The 23,465-nt window shown below is 42.0% G+C and overlaps 1 protein-coding gene across 1 annotated transcript in view; it reads left to right on the plus strand.

Moving 5' to 3' along the window:
• The window catches only part of DSCAM (Down syndrome cell adhesion molecule), a 237,084-nt gene that overhangs the window by 133,463 nt on the left and 80,156 nt on the right, over positions 1–23,465 (plus strand). Inside the window, exons 10-11 of the mRNA XM_008577256.1 lie at positions 2,489–2,644; positions 10,986–11,119. Coding sequence (XP_008575478.1) covers positions 2,489–2,644; positions 10,986–11,119 — 290 coding nt within the window. The remainder of the gene's footprint in view (positions 1–2,488; positions 2,645–10,985; positions 11,120–23,465) is intronic.

A 23,465-nucleotide genomic window follows, 5' to 3' on the forward strand; every position in this document is an offset into this window, starting at 1 on the left:
CTCCCGGCCCTGCCCTGGTAGCCCCTCCTGTAGTTGCATTTTTCTTGGTATATGTGTGTGCATGTGTGTGTGTGTGTGTGTGTGCAATCTTTGACACAATGTAGACGTTTTCAAAGACGAAAAAATCTTGATGAGTTCTAAATTTAAAGTTTTTCTATTGGCATTTGGGTTTTTTACCCTAATCTAATTGACCTATATTATATAAGTTCAGGAAAATTAAAATAATTGAATCTGGAAAGAGCCTTTCTTCAGAAGGGAGAATTTCTAATCCATCTGGGGCAACCAATTATTGACCTTTTGCATGCATGATGACCGCATGTGTGAGCAAATATTTTTCTTGTTTGGGGAAGCCATCTGTTGAGACTTCCAAACTGTGACCTCTAAAAGCTGGCACCTGCTGACCTCGGCACTTATTTCTTCAGGGCTGTTGTCTTCGCTCTATTTTCTCCCCAGCAAAGCGTCCTGCCTGCTGAATTCATCCGCAGCCTGCTCCCGGTGGCCCCAGGCCTCTGGGCTCCTGCTGGGCTCAGGCTCTCTGTGTCCATATGGGGCTTCTTTGTCCTCTCCCCTCCTGACAGTGGCCACCCACAGGAACTCCCTGGCATGTGCGTGAGGAGCCTTGGCTACCTCATGCATTATTTTAAATTCCCTAATGCTGTATCCAGTTAAACCTTGATCATTTTGATGACAAAAAAAAATTAACAATTATAAAATGACACTCTGCAGTCACCATAATCCCAGAATAGGTGGCTGTTAATCTCTGACTTGTGTGCACTGTGCTGGATGGACAAGAAAAAAGAAAGACAAAGAACAGGAAGAAAAAATCAAGCAGGAAAAATACCCGTGTAATGTGGCCAGCACGACTGCTCATAAGTCCCTCCACATTCAGCCTGCTTTCCATGAACTCACTGAGTGACCACAGCAGAGGGGCTGAGACCATGGACCATGGACGTGAGGCCGTGTGGTCTGGATCCATGGCCCACACTCTCAGCCACTATGCTGGGCTCTCTGACCTCAGACAAGGTATTGATCCTCTCTCCCTCAGTTTCCTCCTCTGTAAAATGAATGGGTTGTGCAAATAATAGGTTCGTTGTGCTGGTTACATGAATTCCTATTTGTACTTTGACAGTGTTGCAACTAAGTAAGCATGCATGGCCTGTGAGCTACTGTTACTGAGGCAAGAGGGAGCAAGAGAGACTGACAGATGGATCTTACTGCTTTCTAAGTGCATCCAGAGGTGGCCTTGACTACAGCCAGCTATTCAAGAAGGAATCACCCTGGCCCTCGCCCTCACAACCTGGTAGTCTCTTGGTCATTGGGCATGCATGAGGTCCCACATGTTCCATGACCAGCCACTTTCCCAGGTGACAGACAGTCCTCAGCCTCCACTCATTCTCTGACTCTAGCTATGCAGGTGACTCATTTCAAAACCCAGGGACCAAACACTCCATGAGTCCTTATCACATCATTTGTAAGTTTTCTCAAATTGCCATGTATAATATGCCAAAATGGGGGATCATAATGTTCCATCTTTGAATATTATTAGCTGATCCCACTCCAGAAAGTGAGGCATTTTTAGCTAGCACCAAGTTTCTGGCATGTGGGCATGTCACTTCAGCAATGATACTGACAGGAGTTCATGCCAGGTGAAAAGGAGTTTGCCGAGCCACCCAGCTCAGCGCAGAGTTTTGTTTTGTTTTTTTTTCTTATTTAAATATTTTATTTAATATTTTATGTCAGCTTTAGTAAGGTATAATTGACAAATAAAAATTGTATATATTTAAGATGTACACCTTGATGTTTTGATATATACGTATCCACTGCAAAATGATCACCATAAACAAGCTAATTAACATATCCACCAACTCACATAGTTACCATTTTCTTTTTTCCCTCAAAGGATACAAAATTTCAGTTATACAAGATGGATAAATTCTGGAGTTCTAATGTACAGTGGGGTGACTATAGTTAGCAAGAATATAGAATTGAAATTTGCTAAGATAGTACATCTTAGCTCTGGTATTTGAGATGAAGCTAGACATTTAAAAATATATGTATGTTAAAGTAGAGTTAGTTTTTAAAAAAAGCACCTTGACTTGCAGAAGCTTCATAATGAACAGTTGGAAGTGGATCTGCAGAGCGATCAGTGTGTGGTTTTCAGCTTCTTCCTGAGTTGTGATCTGAGGGACACGCCCGATAGCAACTGCTTGAGGGCAGCCACCACGGTGTTGGCACTGGGTGTATAACACTTAACTTAGAGTGAATCGCTCTGTTTCCCAGACCAATTTTCTGCCTTGTATTCTGGGGAAGTTTGGTGTGAATGATCTTTTCCAAATGGCCACATGGTGTCAGTGTCACACAATGACTGTGCAGAGCCCCTCTGACAGATGGGTGGCACCACACAGTGCCGGCCAGCAAGGACAGTGTGGGAACACAAGCACTGTTGGGCTCAGTAATGGGATTGAATCTTCTTGTTCTTGTCCTCCAGAGCTGGGCGAGATTAAAAACGTCACCACCACACAGCCTTCCCTGGAGCTGGATGGGCTGGAAAAATACACGAACTACAGCATCCAGGTGTTAGCCTTTACCCGGGCAGGAGACGGCGTCAGAAGTGAGCAGATCTTCACCCGGACCAAAGAGGATGGTGAGAAATGGGATGGGTGGTGGGTGGAAAGCTCAACTCCAGTCTTATACAACAAGGGACACCCAAGGGTCCTGCCAAGTGGCAAGGCTGAAGCAGTTGCTGGAGCAGCTGGATCCGAGAGGTTGCCTTCAGTCTTCGGTTCACCAGGCTGTTCTTGACTTGCCTCCATGCAGACCTGGGCTGCCCTCTCAAAACATTCCACATCAGTTCAGACCATCAGCCTCCATGTTGCCTTTGGCTGCTGTATCCATTGTTTCTCTCTTCTCCTATAATTTTTATTTTTCTTCTTCTTTTTTATTTGGCCAAGTAGTATTTTAAACAAAAATGTGTTTTAATCCCAGAGCTGTAACATTTGCCATACCTGTTAGAATAATTTTAGTGGTTCTTTAGCTACTAGTGTAATCTCTGATTGTAGCCAACCTTCCACTTGAAAATTATGTACTGGTCTAAGTCATGTTATTCTATGCCAACAGAATCACATTAGAATAAGTCCTTGATTTGAGAGCGTCTGTTAATTTTTTTAAAATTCTTATAAGAATTTATGATGATTTAGTGAAATTTTAAATGACTGCTCATTTTGTTTCAGACCATTAATTCTTGCTGTTTCATATAATTTGGATTTGGTTACAGGACTGTTACCCAAACCTCCAAACANACGGTGTTGGCACTGGGTGTATAACACTTAACTTAGAGTGAATCGCTCTGTTTCCCAGACCAATTTTCTGCCTTGTATTCTGGGGAAGTTTGGTGTGAATGATCTTTTCCAAATGGCCACATGGTGTCAGTGTCACACAATGACTGTGCAGAGCCCCTCTGACAGATGGGTGGCACCACACAGTGCCGGCCAGCAAGGACAGTGTGGGAACACAAGCACTGTTGGGCTCGATTTTCTGCCTTGTATTCTGGGGAAGTTTGGTGTGAATGATCTTTTCCAAATGGCCACGTGGTGTCAGTGTCACACAATGACTGTGCAGAGCCCCTCTGGCAGACGGGTGGCACCACACAGTGCCGGCCAGCAAGGACAGTGTGGGAACACAAGCACTGTTGGGCTCAGTAATGGGATTGAATCTTCTTGTTCTTGTCCTCCAGAGCTGGGCGAGATTAAAAACGTCACCACCACACAGCCTTCCCTGGAGCTGGATGGGCTGGAAAAATACACGAACTACAGCATCCAGGTGTTAGCCTTTACCCGGGCAGGAGACGGCGTCAGAAGTGAGCAGATCTTCACCCGGACCAAAGAGGATGGTGAGAAATGGGATGGGTGGTGGGTGGAAAGCTCAACTCCAGTCTTATACAACAAGGGACACCCAAGGGTCCTGCCAAGTGGCAAGGCTGAAGCAGTTGCTGGAGCAGCTGGATCCGAGAGGTTGCCTTCAGTCTTCGGTTCACCAGGCTGTTCTTGACTTGCCTCCATGCAGACCTGGGCTGCCCTCTCAAAACATTCCACATCAGTTCAGACCATCAGCCTCCATGTTGCCTTTGGCTGCTGTATCCATTGTTTCTCTCTTCTCCTATAATTTTTATTTTTCTTCTTCTTTTTTATTTGGCCAAGTAGTATTTTAAACAAAAATGTGTTTTAATCCCAGAGCTGTAACATTTGCCATACCTGTTAGAATAATTTTAGTGGTTCTTTAGCTACTAGTGTAATCTCTGATTGTAGCCAACCTTCCACTTGAAAATTATGTACTGGTCTAAGTCATGTTATTCTATGCCAACAGAATCACATTAGAATAAGTCCTTGATTTGAGAGCGTCTGTTAATTTTTTTAAAATTCTTATAAGAATTTATGATGATTTAGTGAAATTTTAAATGACTGCTCATTTTGTTTCAGACCATTAATTCTTGCTGTTTCATATAATTTGGATTTGGTTACAGGACTGTTACCCAAACCTCCAAACACCACACAGCAAATAGATTTTTGTATTATTGGTAAGGAAAACTCCAAGGAATCTTATCTAAGCCTGTTTGAGGAAGACCACTTTAAGTTCTAATAGATAGAAGAGCAGTAGTGAGAAAAGTAGCCTCCACCTTATCAAAGAAGGAGCAACTGATGTTCAATTGATACCCATGTGGAACCTTTCCAAAGTATTCCAGCACCAAATTATACCAGAGATAGCACTGAGAAGAGACATCAGTATACCTACATGCTATGCTGACCTGGCCCTGCTGCTTTTTTTTCTTCTTGCCACAACCCTGTTCCCCAGGAGGTTAGGCAGAGTGGAGCAGAAGAGCTGTTACCCAGCACTCATTCCCTCCCACATATTGGCAGATTGGATGTCTACACCACCTTCTCAGCTAAATAGAATATCAAAAATGCTGTTGTTCCACCCCACATCTGTCCTGTGGAAGCAAAGCTAGGGACTGTGCTCCGATGCCAGGAGAGGCTCTTCCCTTCAGCCTTTCTGTCCCCAGACATGATTCTCCAACATTCAGAAGGTGCCATCTTCTGCCTTACTCTTCCTTTTCACCTCAACAAACCAGGCCCTGCTCACTTGAGCAGTCCCACACCCTACCCCTCATGATATATTCACTGCCTCTCTAGCCCTTCCTGCATTATAGTGTCTGCACACAAATTAATACTTACTAGCTTTAGTTTTTCCAGGATACACAGGTAGGTTTTTTTCTGGGAATGTGCAGGTGTCAGCTAGTTCTGCTCAAAGAAATTGGATTATTTAGGAAAATGTAAGGTCAGAATGCAATGCCATTAGGAAGTCACACGTCAATAGAGATACCTACAAAGCCAAGCCCTGAGTGAAGACAGCCATAATTTAATTTTAGAAATGTAACAGACAAAGTGCTGTGTAAATGCTGGTTCTGTCACCTGCTGCCCATGGGACTTTGGGCACCTTACCTAACCCTCTCTAAACTGAACTGTCTTCATGTGCAAAATTGCTGTAATGATCAGACTGCACAGAATCAATGTATAAAAACTGAAGTAATGTGTGAAAACACCTATCTTGACACAATAGTGGGCTGCTTCCTGACACTAGATATTTGATGATTTGCTCTCCACTCCTTCAGAGCGAGGAAGGAATATTCTTTTGCATTGCTAAGCAATAGCTCACATGTCACTGGAATTGTTATTTAAAGACAAATTGAACAGCAACATAAATTTTGACATCTGCATTTTTTTTCAGAAAAGTATACAGAAATCCGATAAGAAGGGAAAGCTCTCCATAACTCCTTATTGACTGGCAATTTTGGATCAATTTCTAATTAATCCTCCAGTTTAAGAAATCATAGAGTTTTATCTTGAATCTTGACCCCAAGGCTCAAGGTCTAATTTGGCAATCAATTATTCTCTGCTTTTGTATCAGTGCTGGTAATGTATGGAGATATGATTGATTGTGGAAGGGCCTGCCTTGGGCGTGCGAGTTACTTCAGGGAGGAGGTAAAGGATTCCACTTGTGCTGGTGGTGTGGGGCAAAGAGTATGCAGAACTGAATGCCAATATTTATTTACGACAAATCATCATTTTTAAAAAGAAGCAGAACTGAGATTGGGTGGAAAGAGAGAATTACTAGTGTAATAATGAATTTATCTCTCAGATTCACATGAAAAATTTAGTAATTTAAAAATGGCGAGAAACTGTGCCAGACACTTTTGTAGACTCAAAATCTAAGATAAGATAAATAGGCATTTGAGCAGTTATAGGTTGAATGTAATTTTGTGCCTGATTGGAAGAAGGGACATGACTAATCCTATGATAATAGGAAAAAATGCTTAATCAAATTAAGACTACAGGTCCTGTTTATACTTCTAGTAAATGTATACTTCTATTCTTATAATTTTGCAGTTTGAATTACTCTGCCAACTTCAATTAAATTGTGTAAAAATAGGGAGAGAAAACAAGTAGTTTTTGTGTTTATTAATATTTCTGCAAATAGAGAAAGATTAACATGTTAACAGCAAACACTGAATTCTGTCACCTGTGTCCAACTCTAACCACTAGCATCAAGAGAGGCCTAGAGGTTTAAATTGTGTTGTTAGGTGACTGGTCATCCTCAAAAGGGAATTTTTATCACTAGTAAAGACAGAAAGTTTACTTTTGCAATAAATAACTTGCAATTGAAATGTTTGTTTAGAGAACAAGTCTCCCGTGCCTCAAGAAGTTTCTATGTAAGGATTTCTAGGCTTACAGATATATTCTCAAGTCCACGATCATAGACTCGGGTCTCTAAAGTTTGTTTAGAGAACAAGTCTCCCGTGCCTCAAGAAGTTTCTCAGCCTCTATCTAAGGATTTCTAGGCTTACAGATATATTCTCAAGTCCACGATCATAGACTCGGGTCTCTAAATAAAAGCTCAGGTACATAGACAGTCTCAGGTCCACTGGCACAGTCTCCAGTACCTCGTGGGATCTCAGGGTCATGGATATAGTCTTCAATTCACAGACATAGTCTCAGGTCTGTGGTCATATTCTCAGGGTTGGTGAGAATCATTTCAGTATTAGATTCTCTTCCCAGCAAGGCTCCATCAATGAGATCTTGTACCTCTATTATTGCTGAAAGAACACAAAAGATTATTTTCTGATCTGGCTCTCTGTTTTTGAACAGCAGACAACTAACTCTGACCTCTAAAATGTATGTAAAATCCTAATACTGTTTTCTTTGCTGGGACTGTGATCTGAGCAAGGCCATAGGGAAAGAGAGCACAAACTAAATGCAATCTCTTAATTTTCCAGCTGCTATTTTCATTCTGCAGGCAGAAGATAGCTTTGGTCTTGATCCCTTTATGAAAAAGTAAACATTGTATATGTATAAATAGAGGTAGTTGTGTTTAACTTCAAATATTTACTGAGTTCATCACTAATGCTCATAACTCTGTAAGGTTTCATGTGGGAAGAAGGCCAGGAGGAGGTATAATATGTGATCTTTGCTCTCTCCCCACCATGAATGAACAATCTCTTTGGCGGTCATCTGAAAGTAGAGCTAAGAGTGAGTACAAGATAAACAGACATGAGAGTATTTCTGAATCCTCTGGCCACCCATGTATTCAGCAGTACACACCCTTGAAGGCATGGATAGTGTGTGCCTCTGTGTGAGTGCTCAGGTGATTGTGTGACCACGCCTTGCTAGACTGTCAGGGTGATGGATTGAGTATGTGTATGTTTGCATAACCACCAGCAGTGCTGCCTGTCCACAGACACTGAAGGCATCACGCACCATTGGAAGGCCTTCCAATCAATACTGCTCAGGACTCCAGGCCGTACAGCTATGGCAGTGTGCTCTGAGCAGTGGCAGGTATACCAGCAATGTGCAGACCAGGATGCCCTAGAAGAGATTCTACCATGTGGCTTTCAATAATCCCTGCACCGCAGAGATTCTAAAGCTAGGTTCCTACAAAGCCCAAGGATTCCTAGGCAGGTCTTGGAGGTGCCCAGGGGTGAGCGAGAGGTCCAGTGCGAGCTCTGTGCTCACTCCACCCCTGCCTCAAGAAGAGCTACCCACTTCTGCCTGTTTTATATATTGGTTTCTCACGTGATATTTTGGTTAACAGATCTGTCTACTTTAAAGAATGTTTGAAAACCACTGCTCTAGTGAGAGCAAAGGCCAGAAGTATCAAAGTCCTGTGGACATGGGAAGTGAACAAGGGCATGCATGCACTGCTTGGCCAGGGTGGCACGTGTGAGAGTAGACATGCCCACCCAATTCATGTCATCAGCACTTTGCTACATGGCTTGGAAGGGGACACTGTAGAGTTTGGGGCTCAGATGGATCTGGCTATGGTGGGGGAACACACACTCACACTCACACACACACACACGCATGCACACGCACACACCAACACACACACACATGCCAAGGGCTGATCACCAAGACTAGAAAATGATGATGAAAAAGTGAACCCAACTGCATGTCCACGTGAGCATTTAGTCAGACTTTGTCTGACTTTCATACTTCAGGCCAAGGTGATATTTTTTCAGAACGCTGACTTTTCTCTTATAATCCTAATAGTAAAACCACAGGCAGGTATAATTATTGTTCCACATCCATAGATGAGGAAACAAAGGCTTATTAGAGAAGTTTGTTATGTTTCCCAGGACACAGAATTAACTGGTAGAGTTGGACAAGGGCCAGCAGTGGAGCTCCAGAGCTTGCTCCTTTAATCGATGTGGTGTACTCCAAACCAGAACTAAAATTTTAAATTCTAACTCTGAAAGGGTTGGCTCAGTAATACAGAAGACTTCTCCAGTTATCCCATGAACTGTATTCATCATGTATCATGTGCAATTTCCCGCTTAAGTTTCTTGAAAGTAGAGTGAGAACATATCACCGTTTGCCAACAATCTGTCTGCTAATAAAAGTCAGCTCTGTCTTGACTTGCTCCATGTGCCCCATGTGCCCCATGTGTCCTCTGTGTTCTTAACCAAACAGAGATTTGTCTTCCTTCTTTCCTTCCTTCCTCACTTTTTCTTTCTTTCTAACTTACCTTTAAGGAAGGCTTTCTAGAGAAGTCCCACTAGTGGTCATAGAAACAGCTTTCTTTTGCACTCACAACTCATCGGTTTACATAATGAATTAACTTATGGCATTACCTTGAGAAGTGTAATTGTCACAGACAGGTTGGAAACAGACTCAACTGGTTGCTGCTGAAGCACTTGGGCCCCTAGAGAGAAGCCGGCCAAAGGGGAAGTTCAGCTTGAGGAGAACCAGCCGGGTGGTTTGCTTTACAGAAGGAATGAAGAGTGTTGGCTAATCCAGAGTGTCTGCTAGGATGAAAGTCTTCATCCAGTGTCCACTCTACCCTTGCTGTTCAGGTGGCGTCTGTGGCTCTGAGCCAGACTGCGGATGTCTTGGCTGTGGGAAACCTAAGTGCCAGTGCCCAGGACGGAGGGCAATGGAGTGGATAAATCAGGACTTATGAATGCAGGCATTAGCACTTACATGCTCCCTTTTCTAGCTCTTCACTGTCAGCAGGACTTGCCAAAAAGTGATACCAAGATATTATATTTACAAATGGTGACTATGTCCAACCCAATTAGTTCTCACTTAATTAGTTGGTTTTGTGATTCAGACTTAGAAAAGTCAAGATGACAATCATGAGATATGCATTCAACTCAAAAGATATTTACAGAGCAGTTCCATTGTCTTCAGAGCAATAAGAGACTCACAGATTCCTCCAGGGGCTCACGATGGGCTTCTGCTGGTTTGAATTTCAAGGCCTCCATGAAGGTGGGAACTGCGGACAATTACACGAAGAAGAGGGCAGGAGCCGGAGCCCTCCCTGAGCGGAGCCCTCCCTGAGCAGCAGCCTCCATGGTCTTTCCTCTTCCATGCCTTGCCCGTCTCTCCCCCACCCTCCCTCTTCAACCTGGAAAACAAAAGAATGGAGGAAGGGCCATGCATTCAGTCTCAGTCCCCAGTTACGCTAAATATCGTTAACGTCATTTTCTACCTTTTCAGATGGTTTACAGGGGAGAGTTTTTCATATGTACACACTGCGATTCCTTGACAGAAAACTCATACTCATGAAAGCCTTTTCCATAACTCTCCTGAATCAAAAGAGGTGCCATCTCAAAATGTTCTGAGCAAGGAAGAAAGGACTCCAGTGACTGAGCTGGTTCCTAACTCAGGAGGCAGGATGTCCATCTCCAGCCTGATCAAAGCCAAAAACTGCAGCAGAAACAAGAGTGACCAGGAGCTAAATTCTCCAGCTATTCAGAGACAGGAAATCACTGGGACTGAAATGACTAGGGGAGGCTCCCCAGGAACACAGGGACTTGAGCTAAGTGCCTTAGTTCCTAGGGCTGTCATAGCAAAGTACCACAGCCTGGGTGGCTTCAACATCAGACATCAACTGTCTCACAGTTGTAGAGGCCAGAAGTCCAAAATCAAGGCGTCTGCAGGGCTGGGAGGAAGGGTCTGTTGTAGGCCTCTCTCCTTGGCTTGATGGCTGTCTTCTCCTGTGTCTCTTCACATCATCTTACCTCCCTGTCTCCTCATCCAAATTGTCCCTTTTTATAAGGACGCCAGTCATTCTGGATCAGGCACACTGATTGCCTCTGTAAAGACCTCATCTCCAAATAAGGTCACATTCTGAAGTCCTGGGGACTCAGGCTTCAACATATGAATTTGGGGGAACACAGCTGAGCCTATAACACTGATCCCTGGAGAGCTGAACAGTGACAGTGGCTGGGCACTGGAGCGGGTCGTGCTGGGAGCGTGGGCCCCAGGACCCGTGTTGCGGCTCCAGCCTAAACACAGTTGAGCCTATAACACTGATCCCTGGAGAGCTGAACAGTGACAGTGGCCGGGCACTGGAGCGGGTCGTGCTGGGAGCGTGGGCCCCAGGACCCGTGTTGCGGCTCCAGCCTGTGACTAACCGCGTGGCTCTTCTAGTTCCAGGTCCTCCCGCGGGCGTCAAAGCAGCCGCCGCCTCGGCCTCCCTGGTCTTCGTGTCCTGGCTTCCCCCCCTCAAGCTGAACGGCGTCATCCGAAAGTACACTGTGTTCTGCTCCCACCCCTATCCCACAGTAAGTTGGTAAATAACCAAGTGCCTTTCAAGCGTTTTCCAGAAACGAGCTGCAGGTGCTCATTTTGGACAGTTTTGTTCCTTTGTTTCCCACCTACTTGGGTCTTTCCAGTGGTTTCATTTCTCCCCTGTTGTCTCCACACACAAAGCAAAGTCCTCATTTATGCTTCATTTGAAAACACTCTCCTGAACCATTATAAGGGACCCAATTGTCTAGAATTATTGTTTATTTGGTGAGTTCCCACTAAACCGCCAGCTGGCTTATCAAAATCAAAACCCAGAGACCTTAATTGTCCTTAATTGATAGTCAGTGGACAACACCTATTGATTTTACTGTTGGACTCATCACTGAGGGCTCTTCGTCCCTACCCGCCCTCCCAGCCCACCTCCCCACTCCTTCCCTGTCCCCTCCCACACTGAGAACGACAGCAGGCAAACGCCAGTCGTGCAAGAGATGAGGTGCTTTAAAGGGGATCTCTGACCCGTACAGTTACAGCACTCAGCCCCGTTCATCGTGAAGGAATTAAAAGTTACGGTACTTAACTATTTCAGAGTGAGGTATTTCTTATTATTTATATTATTACTGCTGGATAGTGATTATAAAATTAATTTGTTTCTGAGACCAGATACAGAAGCACACTACGGAAAAGAAACTTTAGAGGAAAGAATACACAAAAATGGCCCATCAAAGTTTGTGATCTTTGTAAAACTTCTGTGATGCTTTCTGAGGTGGGCGCTGCATGTAACCCATCTTTGCATCACCCAGCTCTTGGCATGGAACTTGACACGTGTAGCCATCCAGTGTGTGTTTGTAGAGTGACTAGGTAAACTAATTTTGTTGCTATTGTGATAAAATACACATGACATAAAATGTACCATATTAACCGGTTTGGGTTGTCCAGTTCTGTGGCATTAAGTACATTCATGTTGTTGTGGAACCAGCACCACCATCCATCTCCGGAACTCTTTGCAAAACGGAAACTCTGTCCCCACCTAGCACTAACTCGCCACTGCCGTCCCCCAGCCCCGGCACCCACCATTCTACTTTTTGTCTTTATGACTGTGACGACTCTAGGAACCTCATGTAAGTGGAGTTATACAGTGCTTGTCCTCTTGTCAGTGGCTTATTTCACTCGGTGTAATGTCCTCATACACTCCCTTCCTTTTTAAGGCTAAACGATATTCCTGAACTAATTTATTAATTAATCTGTTAATTAAAGTGATACATTTTCCAAAGTCCAGAGTCTAATGGGGGCCCCAAGGCCAGGTGCCCCCGACAGTGAGCGTGAGTGTCTCCGGGAGCTGGGGAAGGGCTTGTGTGCGGCTCAGACAGGTCCATCCTCTCCTGAAAAATACCAAGTGTGTGTCTGTTGCTTGCGTATCAGCAGAGGTACCTCTGCCTTTGAAGTAAAGATTTAAATGTAAAATGGTCAGAGTTGGGTTACGGAACTCTTTTGTGGGGTCTGTATTTGGTTTCAAATATGCTGCTAATTCTCACCTGCTGACTTCACCCATCAAAGCCCAGGGAGGTGGAGCAGCGTAGACCCTGGGGATAAATGCCCAGTCATTCCCAACTCAGAGCACAGTTGTCCGAGGAGCCCCTTGCTTCACTTTCTGATTTTCTCAGTAACCCTAACATGTTCCCATACTTACCAAAGACAGACAAAATGATTGCTGAAGGTAAGAGTATTCATTCTTTATTTTTATTCCTTCCTTTCTTCCCGCATTCATTCATTCATCTGTTAGCTGTGAAACTCACCTTTGCTATTTTGACACCAACAAGCTAGAAAGAGACTAGCATGGTTCAGAGAACATCAGCAGCTTACTCTTATTTTGTCAAACCAAATCTGGTCTTTATGTCTGAACTAAAAAATTCCAATCTGGCTTATTTGAAATGAGTCCTCACTGACTAACACTTACATGAGAAAGGCTCCTTTGTGGATGCCATGGGCTGTACTAGGCTCTGTCCTCCCAGCCTAAGAATTACGTACAATAAAAAATAGAGTGATATGTCCTGGAAACATTATCAAACAGTCTGTAAAATGGAGCAGAAATTATTTTTCCAGAGATTTCCACTGTCTCTTCATGCACAGAGCAGCAAGATTCGAGTACCCAGTACCTTCTTAACACAGCCCTTTTAGAAGTGACAGTGCAGGTTGAGCATCCCTAATCCAGAAATTTGAAACCCAGAATGCCCCAAAATCTGAAACTTTTTGAGCTCTGACATGACGCCACAGTAGAAAAGTCTACACCAGACCTCAAGTGACAAGTCACAGTCAAGATGCAGGTCCATGACACCCAGTTTATATATTCAGTGTCCTCCCAAAAAAGAACACCTTCCCAGCTCCCCTCAGCTGTGATAGACTTGGATCCCATACCCAAATATCTCATTATGTGTGTGCGAAATATTCCACAATTCAAAAAATCAGAAACCTGAGACACTTCTGGTCCCAAGAATTTCAGGTAAAGTATGCTCATCCTTCAATAAGATCACACCAATCAGAAAAGTTAGACAATAATATCCAAGTTTCTCACCTACTTCATGTTTCACAGCCACTGTCGGGGGCTCTGTGTTGCCTTTTGACCATGCTAACAAACACGACAGATGTAGAAAATGATCAATAGTCACAAAAGGCCTATGGTCCTCTGGGCAGCACCTGTATGAAGTGTTTTGCAAGGAGGAGCCAGAACCCCAGAGCTGTCCTCGGTGAAGTTAAGTGAACTAGAATCAGTTTTATTCCATCTCTATAGCCACATTGCTGCTCATCATTTTCAAACATCGTTTAAGATCACAAGGCCTATTTTTTACATACAATAATACCATTATGAGTCAAGATCAGAGAAAATCAATGCATTTCCTTTCAGAGGTGAATATTTGTAAATCCCATCTATCATTGTGGTTTTTCAATATGGAATTAACAAGAAACTTTAAATTACTGGAAAGAGAGGTGGGGTTTTTTTCCATTTTTAGTTTCTGTAATTTTATTTTAAGTCAGAAAAATGGATACTGTCGAATTTTCTGAGGCTTTTGCGTTTCTGCCTATGTGTCAGAATGAACACCAGAGGGCGCTGCGAGTTCTGCACATTTTTCTTGTTCATAAATCTGATTTTTTTTTTTTCTTTTCTCTCTTTGAAATGATTTCATAGTTGAATGTAGAACATGAGAGGATAAATCAGGTCATGATATGCCCTGTAATTTGATCTTCTTTGTAAGATTTCCTCAGCTGACCTCCTTGCTGATGTCAATTTTCTCTTAAGATCCCCAATTCACCTCCCTTCCTAAGGAAAAGGCCTTGTTAAAAGAAACAGGCTTTTTCCTCTAGCACGTGAAATATATTTTCTAATAATAGGCATTTATTTCACAGTGTTCTCTCAGTTCAGCGTGTGAAAGAAGTTAGAATTTGAAACTTTGCATGTGGCCAGACAACGAGCTACAGCAACCGTAGATTGATCTGAAGGCTGGCTGGCTGAAGGTGGTTCTGAGCAAGCATTAACCCCCTGAGGTCCCAGCAAAGGCATGAGACACCAGCCCCCCCAGTCAGAGATTCAAACAGCAAAATCTCAAAATTCATTTGATTCAGAACCTCATCCATGTAATTTGTGGATTATGGATATTAATTTTAATATGTAATGGTCTGAACTATCAATTCACAAATGACTATAAGCCATGGAAATCCAAAGAAATGAGAAAACCTTTTCAGGTCCCAAGGAGAAAATGGCTAAGCTGCATTTTCTCTCTAATGCTCCTCCCTACATAAAAGCAATCTTTGGAAATATTTATGTGTATACACAAGGGTACTTCAAAAAGTTTGTGGAAAGTGGAATTAAAAGATAAAAATCAAGAATATAAACTTTATTTCTCAACATAACCTGCACCCAGTTCAGGGCACTTTTGTGAGCTATACTATTATTTATTCATCCCTAAAGAACTGAGGGTCCTAAACATGTCAATGCAGTCTTTTTTACATTTTTGACTGAAGAAAAATGGGTGCCCCTTAAAGATTTTTTAAGATTAGGAAACAAAATTAGTAAGAAGGAGCCAAGTTAGGACTGTAAGTTGCCTAATGATTTCCAATCAGAACTCTTACGAAATTGCACGTTGATGAGAGGAGCATTGTTGTGGTGGAAAAGGACTCTCTGGTGAAGGTTTTCTGGGCATTTTTCTGCTAAAGTTTTGGCTAACTTTCTCCGAACACTCTCTTAATAAATAGATGTTATCACTCTTTGACCCTCCAGAAAGTCAACAAGCAAAATGCCTTGAACATCCCAAAAAATCATTGCCGTGACCTTTGCTCTTGACCAGTCTGCTTTTGCTTGACTGGACCACTTCCACCTCTTGGTAGCCACGGCTTTGATTGTGCTTTGTCTGCAGGATCGTACCGGTAAAGCCATGTTTCATCTCCTCTTACAATTCTTCAAAGAATTGCTTCAGGGTCTTGATATCATTTGTTTAAAATTTCCATTGAAAGCTCTGCTCTTGTCTGCAGCTGATCCGGGCACAACAGTTTGGGCACCCATGGAGTGGAAAGTTTGCTCAACTGTAATTTCCCAGTCAGAATTGTGTAAGCTGAACCAACTGAGATGTCTGTGGTGTTGGCTTATATCTCTGCTACTAATTGTCAGTCGTCTTCAATTAGGGCAATGAACAAGATTAAGTTTTTCCTCACAAATTGATGTGGATGTTCTGCCCCTATGGGCGCCATCTTCAACGTCATCTTGTCCCTTCTTCTTTTTTTTTTTTTTCTTTTTGTCTTTTTTACTGACCGGTAACGGGATCGCAACCCTCGGTGTTGCGCCCACACCTCGCTCAGCCAGTGAGTGGGAACCGGTCTCCACATGGGATCCGAACCCTCGGCAGGAGCGCCGCTGCGCTCCCAAGCGGCGCACTCTCCAGTGGGCCACCGGGCCTGCCCCATCTTGTCCCTTCTTAAAATGAGTTATCCGTTTGTAAAATGTTGATTTCTTTGGGGCATTGTCCCCACAAACTTTTTGTAAAGCGTCAATGATGTCACCATTCTTCCACCCAAGCTTCACCATAAATTTGATGTTTGTTGTTATTTAAACCATAGCAGAATTCATGTTGCCCTGATAGGGGCTTTTTTGAAACTGATGTCTTATCCTTCTTAGTGCCTCAAACTAGATCCTGTTCATACATGTTATAACAAGTTAGAATGACTTTATTTTGATGCAAAAAAATTTTGAAATCCATGCATAGTTTTTTCATAATACACTTTTCCATGAACTTTTTGGAGACCCCTCATATGTATATAAAATAAGCACTAGGATGCAGAAATTGTCTATTTCACAATGCTAAGCTCATTTGCACAGAGCACAGAAATCTAAGATTAGGTAGCACAGATTTCTCATTAAAGAAGAATACAAATCAGTAGGCATAAAAACTATGTGAATAATCTGTGATTCACATAAATTATTCTAGTTTCAGATGATAATGTTGTCCAGTTCCTGCACACAGTAGGTGCTCAATGAGTGCTGCTGAGTGAGCAAGCAGGAATGTACCAGTACTCTCCTTACCCAGAAGAAGATTTTGGGCAACTAAACTCTCCACAGTGCAGCCGACAACTTAGAATAAAATGGGTCTTCTGGGAAGCAAGGAGAGTGAATTTCACCTGGTGCAGACAACTCTCAATCCAAGGCAGCAGGTGTCTGCCTCCCAACCTTCCCAAGACTGCATTTAGTAAAGCCGTAGCAGGGCTGAGGATGAGAGGGTGGCTTCAGAGGACCAGAAATGTTCAGAAATCTCAAGAAGTAACAAAGTTATAACATGACTCAGGCAAGTAGTATCTCTCTTGGCCATCTGTATTCATAATGATATTCATTGCAGTGTCCACTGTTCCTCTCTCAGAAGTCACCGTGGACCTCCTCAGGATTCTTCTCCCTAGCTTATTTATTTTTAGCACAGTGTGCTACTACACAGCTATTTGCTTTTAAAATCCTTTCTTTCTTGCTTCCATCATCCTCCTGTTCTTTCTCCTTTGTTGCTTCCTCTCCTCTGCTCCCTACCCTTCAATGGGGGCATTTTCCAATATTCTTCCTTTATCCTCTTTTCATATTCTTTCCCGTCTCATGGACCATTGAATCTAGTCTCATAATTTAACTATCTTCTGAAGTTAAGGAGTTCAAACTTTTTATCTCTAATGCTGACGATCTTAGAAAACCAGTAAGTCCTATATTTCCAACTTCCCACCATCCCTGCCCTCATGGAGACCCTCTCAGTAATTCACATCCCACATGCCCCAAAGCAAATTCATTCTTGCCTTTTCCTCCTCTTCCTGTTTCCTAGCTTAGCTAATGATCTAAAAATATCCTCTGTCATCTGAGTTGAAGCCTTAGTGTTATCTATGGTTCCTTTCCTCCTTCTCCACTTATTATTTGATTGGTTACCAAATCTTTATTCATTTATACCATAAATGTATGTAGAACATTGCTCTGCACCAAGCACTGAGCCAGGTTCTGAGGTGTATCAATTACAAGGAGGTGAGTTATGCTGTGTAACAAGCATGCCTAACCTCAGTGATTTACACAAACCAATGGTTTTATTTTTTGTTCTCATTCATGCCCATTGTGAGTTGGTGTTAGCTCTACTCCATGTTACCTTCATCCCAAGGACCCAGGCAAGTTTTGGGACAGAGGGACAGAATCTCCAGAGAGTCTGACATAGGCATTAAGTGATTCAGTACAAATCACTGGCCAGAATTCGTCCCATGGCCTCACTCACCACAAGGGAATCAGGAAGTACAATTTGAACATGTTCTCAGAAGTTCTAGGGAGAACAGGAAATACCGGAGATGACCCCCACTCTGTGTGATGAGGCAAAGGACACATGGTGCTATACACAGCATGGCATGATTCAGGAGCACAGGTGAGGGGGTTACTCAAATAGTGGGGTCAGAGACAGTTTCTTGGGACATACATACAGCCCTGGCTTGCAGGAGGAGAAGCATTTTACCTGATAAATTAGGGGCATAAAAGCCTATTCTGATCAGAGAAAATAAATCTGCAAAGTGACATCGTGTCATGAGGGGTCCTTGTCCACAATGTCTTCTTAATCTTCTCCTTTCTTTCCATGCCACTGTCATTGTCTTGGTTCAGGTCCTCACCCAGGAACCAAAACTAAGTCAGAAGCCTTTCCCCTGCCAGTCTCAACTTCCACTCCAGTGTCCACATGGCTGTCATAATTATTCTTTCCAGTTCTGAATCTGAGCGTGTCATTCCCTTGTGCAAATTTCTTAAATGACTTCTCACTTTTTACCTAAAAACGTCTGGAATCCTCAACATGACCTATGTAAATTTCCACAATCCAGCTCCAATTCCTGTCCCTTTTTATGTTCTGCTAACCTTCTCCCATTCAGTATCTAAGCCACACTGTGTTTCACGTGTGTGTGCACACGTGTGTGTGTGTGTGTATTGGGTTCTCCTTGCCTTTTCTCTCTCATTCTCCCATGTAAAAATGCTTGTTCTTTAGGGCTCAACTTAAATGCTATATTTTTATTTCTCTATTTTTGAGTATGGGCTATCTTCCAGCCACTCTGCTAAATGGTTTCTACTATGGCTTTCAAACTTGCTTATCATGACCCACAATAGGAAATACATGTTATAATCATAATCCAGCGTATACACACAACTGTGTGAGCAAATGTACACTTACTACACATGACACCCTCTGATACTTTCTGTTCCATTGGATTTTTTTCTATTCTATTTTTTAAAGGATTCTCTTGTCCCACTAAATTGCTTCCATGACCCACATTTTTAAAGACACTGTTTGCATCAGTTAATTATGACAAACACCTTGCGTAGGAGGTCTTACTGTTACCTTCACCTCCTTGGTACTGGGCTTGGAGTCCAGGCTCACTACCTTCCTCAGAAAGCCGCTTCCTCCAAGCTCAGTGTTCCCCAGCCTTAATTTTCAACTTCGCTTCAGCATAACCACAATCTCTTGTGTTATTGTTAGACAGGGGTGTGGTTTGGCCTCCACAGTGGCTTGTCAGTCTCTTAAGTGCAGGAACCGTGACTAGTCACTGTTACGCCATTGGAAAAGCTGGTATCGTGCTGAAATAGTGGATGTTCAGTAAATGTCATGTTGAATTAAATTTTATGGATTGTGACTGTGAGTCATCCAACAGAGGTTAAATTTCATAATGAAGTTGCTGCTTAATAAGGCAGGAAAGTGTGTTGTGTACTTTGGGATGCTTTCTATCCCAGAATGACTTAGATCAAGTGCTTGTGCTTTTAAATCACTGATGTGGAAATCCTTCTTCCATAGCTCTGTCTAAATGACTTAACGTGAATCTCTTTTTTCTATAATAGCAAATCTGGAATTTATGAAGATACCGCACATTGACCTAAGAATAGACAATCATGTTTTCTTTACACACTTACAATTAATCACCTTCATAAGGCTTTTGTGAGTGCTTGTACGTGGCAGGCATATGCTATGCTCTCTATGCTCCTGTGATCAACCAAACATTTCTCTAGCCCTCAGCATCTTGTCATGGAATCAAATGTGTAGAAGAAACCTATAAAGTTTTTCCTGAGGAAAGGCTACATCTAAGCATCCCAGACATATGAAAATCAATTCTGACTTTATAAGAACTCTTGGGAAGTATATTCTTGAAGGTTCTTTGGGAATTCCTCCATATTTCATGGCCAGTTCTAATAGAATATGGTTCTAAATCTTCTTTAAATGTTTCATACTGCAATTTCCATCTATTTATTAGATTTCGTCTCTTTGAGAGCACAGAGGGAGTCTGTGTTATCTTTTATAAGCTCATTCTTTAAAATTGGTCTTCTTTCCCTTGTAAACTATCCTCAGTGAACTGGCCAATAACTGTTCAATCTTTCTGTTGAATCTGTATTTTAATTTTCTTTTCCTATTATCGTTGATGGTTGTTAGTTCACTGGGCATCACATGAAGCCATCCAATTGCTATAATTGGTCAAAAGGCAGGTGCCTTGTACTCTGAAGTTAGGAGAAAGCTCTGTCTTTAAAATCCTGAGCCCAATCTCATCATTTATAGAGCAAAGAAAAACAAGCATATATGTCAGTGGAATTTGCATACAGAAACAAGCTCCAGAAATCTCTTTTGAAGCCCAGTCTCACAAGATTGCCTGTCCAGTTTGGCAGATAAACTGCCAATAAGCATTCTGGCTTTAAGATGGCATCCATTCAGACTAGACAGCCAGTGTATGTCACCCTGAATGTACTTCATTCCTGCTTAAAGCTTCCTGAGTATTCACAGACTAAAATGTATTTTATTTTAAAAATAGGCTTTTATATTTTAGAGCACTTTTAGCTTCATAATAAAATTGAGCAGAAGGTACAGAGGTTTCCATATGCCCCCTAGCCCCCCCCCACACACAGGCTCCCCCACTATCAACACTCCCTGTCACAGAGGTACATTTGTTAGAGGGGATGAACCCACAGTGACACATCATTGTCATGCAGAGTTAGTAGTTTACATGAGGGTTCACTCGTAATGTTATATATTTTATGGATTGGGAAAAATGTATAATGACAAATATCCACAATTATAGTATCATACAGAGTAGTTTTATTGCCCTAAAAGTCCCCTGTGTTCCTCCTATGCATCTCTCCCTACCTCTTAACCTCCGATCTTTTTATTGTCTCCATAGTTTTGCTAAAATGTCCTTCTGATCAACTAGCTTTTGAAGCCTTTGAAAGATTGCAGCTGTAAATGTCTTATCTTGTTGACATGGCCTGACACAGACATGTTGTACTATTTAAGGAAATAAATTGGCTTCAAATGATTTTTCCATTAAGATTAATAAAAACAGTGATTTTTTCCTAATACTGCATATTATGCATATATTATTTTTATTACTAAGAATAGTATTTCACTAATTTCTTTCTTATTTCTGAAAAGTTATATGATGCTAAACTAGTTCTTTTGTGCAGAATTTGTTGAATAGGTAACAGTAATCAAGTTAAATTAATATAAATTAGTAAAGTACTTTTGACAGATAGGTAGTTGGCATGGAAGGTGATATGACAATGGAGAAGGGGTGCCGCAAATTTGTAGTAAAGGGAGGTTGTATTATTAGAAAGAGCCTGGAAAATATGAGGATCCTGTGATGCCGGTCTGCCTAACTGGACAGTGCCCCTGATCCTAAACAATAAAATCAAGAAACTACTTTCTTTGATGCCTTTTCTGGATATCAACTTTAATTCACTTGCAAAACATTACAGTTGTAATTTTTATATCTGTAAGGCAAAGGAATAAAATATTTTAAATTAGAAGGGCTTTTTAAAAATTAGTCAGTAGTGATTTATGTGATAGGAGCTACAATGATCTCTGTAAAGTACAGAGGAAGCCACCAAAATTGACTGGGACAGAACAAGGAGCTGTTATATGCTGTCTTCTCTACACAAGCTACCTCTGCATCCTATGCCTTTAGGAAGGTCTTTGTGCCATAACATTATCCACTTTTAGAGATGAAAATGTGCTATACATAGAAATTTTAAAAATATTAAATTGACCCAGCTAATTGCTTATTCTTAGTGGAATCCAGGCCATTTCTCTGCCACTAAACAGAAAGACTTGTATGTTCTGAAAGTGTCATTACCCTATAATTAAAAGACCTATTCATTTTGTTTTCTGCTTTGGGGGATTTTTTTTTTAAATCACTTCTATTAACATTCTATCTACAAAATCACAGCATTCAAGTTTTATTAAAAGAGTTTTTTTAAAAAGCACAATATTTCTTCAACAGAATTAGTTTTTCATTAAAAATTAATTGAAATTTTTAAAAGTAAAATTCTCCTTTTATCAGTCAGACAGGCTGAACAATTTGACCTGAGCAGACTGTGACTTTGTAGTCATTTTCTACTCATTGTCTCTATTGTATTCAAATCATGTATAGGTCATTATAAACTCCCCTCATACAACAGGCATTTCTTCAGTCCGTTCCACCTACTGGTTAGCTGATGCCAACTCTGCACAATGCTCTGATCTGGAATCCCAGAGGAATTAGTAGAGGGAAAGTTAGGGCAAGGCCCACCCTCAGAGAACCTGACCCCAGCAGGGAGAGAGACAGTAACGCACACGAGACCATAACCCACAGTGGAATAAAGGCGAGGGCCATAAAAAGACTGTCAGACAAAGGGCAAATACAGCTACTATTTGAGAGGAGCTGAGAAGGCTTTACAAGTTCATCTGTTGAGCTAAATAATGTGAATGATTTGGGAATAAATTTGGCAATTATCAGCTAAACATCTAGTTTTATAGAAATTATCAAAGAGCGTTTAAAACAGTTTATTGTTGGGCCGGCCCGGTGGCGCACTGGAGAGTGCGCTGCTTGGGAGCGCAGCGGTGCTCCCACCGAGGGTTCGGATCCCATATGGAGACCGGTTCCCGCTCACTGGCTGAGCGCGGTGCAGGCGCAACACCGAGGGTTGTGACCCCGTTACCGGTCAGTACAAAAATACAAAAAAAAAATAGTTTGAGAAATAAGAGCCATCAAAACCACACCCATTACTCCATGAATGAATCAATCCATTCACGAGGGCACAGTCCTCACAATCTAATCACCTCTAAAAGGCTCCATCTTTCAAATACCATAATCAGATTTCCCACCTTCTTAATACTGTTGGAATGGAGATCAAGCTTTAATGAGTTTTGCAGGACATCAATACACAGCAGATGGACTAGTAAGAACTCACGTTTACCTTAGTATAGATTTCTACATGCTGGTAAAAACTTAATCTTAAATATGAAGGGAAAATATTACATCCACATCACAAGACAAAACAATTGTGGGAGGAAGGTGGGTCCAGAAGATGCTGTCCCAAGGCTTTTCACAGGGTGACATTGAAGCAGTAGGAGGAGACTAATCTTCTAGCAGCCCTTACACTCTGTTAACTAGTATACTGTTGAGTTCCTTAGAAATCCGTGTTTCCACCCAGCAGACCCAAAGCAGTAACACAGAGAGGCAGAACCCTTGAAATATGAGCGGTCTGGCTTGGGTGTCACAAGATTTATACTGTTAGCTGCATTTTCCACTCTGGGTACAGTTTTGGGGAGGCAAACATGTCAGAAGTCTTGTAAAACCTTGCTGTAAATATTTTTTTAAATCAAATATATGAAGTTTCCATTTATTTTCCTAGGCATCTTGCAACAATTAATCCATGTCCTTAACTATGACAGGAAAAATCTTAGAAGGGGAATTCAAATGACTTTATTTCTAGACTTCGGTAGGAATTATTCAGAATCCTACTGTGCCTTATTTTAAATTAATCTGCTGTTTGCCAAGCCATGATCATTTCATGTTCCTTGGGGGCAGAAACTTAATTTATAATCTACACACGGG

The sequence above is a fragment of the Galeopterus variegatus genome, unplaced genomic scaffold, assembly GCF_000696425.1.
Source record: "Galeopterus variegatus unplaced genomic scaffold, G_variegatus-3.0.2 Scaffold1470, whole genome shotgun sequence".
Lineage (NCBI taxonomy): Eukaryota > Metazoa > Chordata > Mammalia > Dermoptera > Cynocephalidae > Galeopterus > Galeopterus variegatus.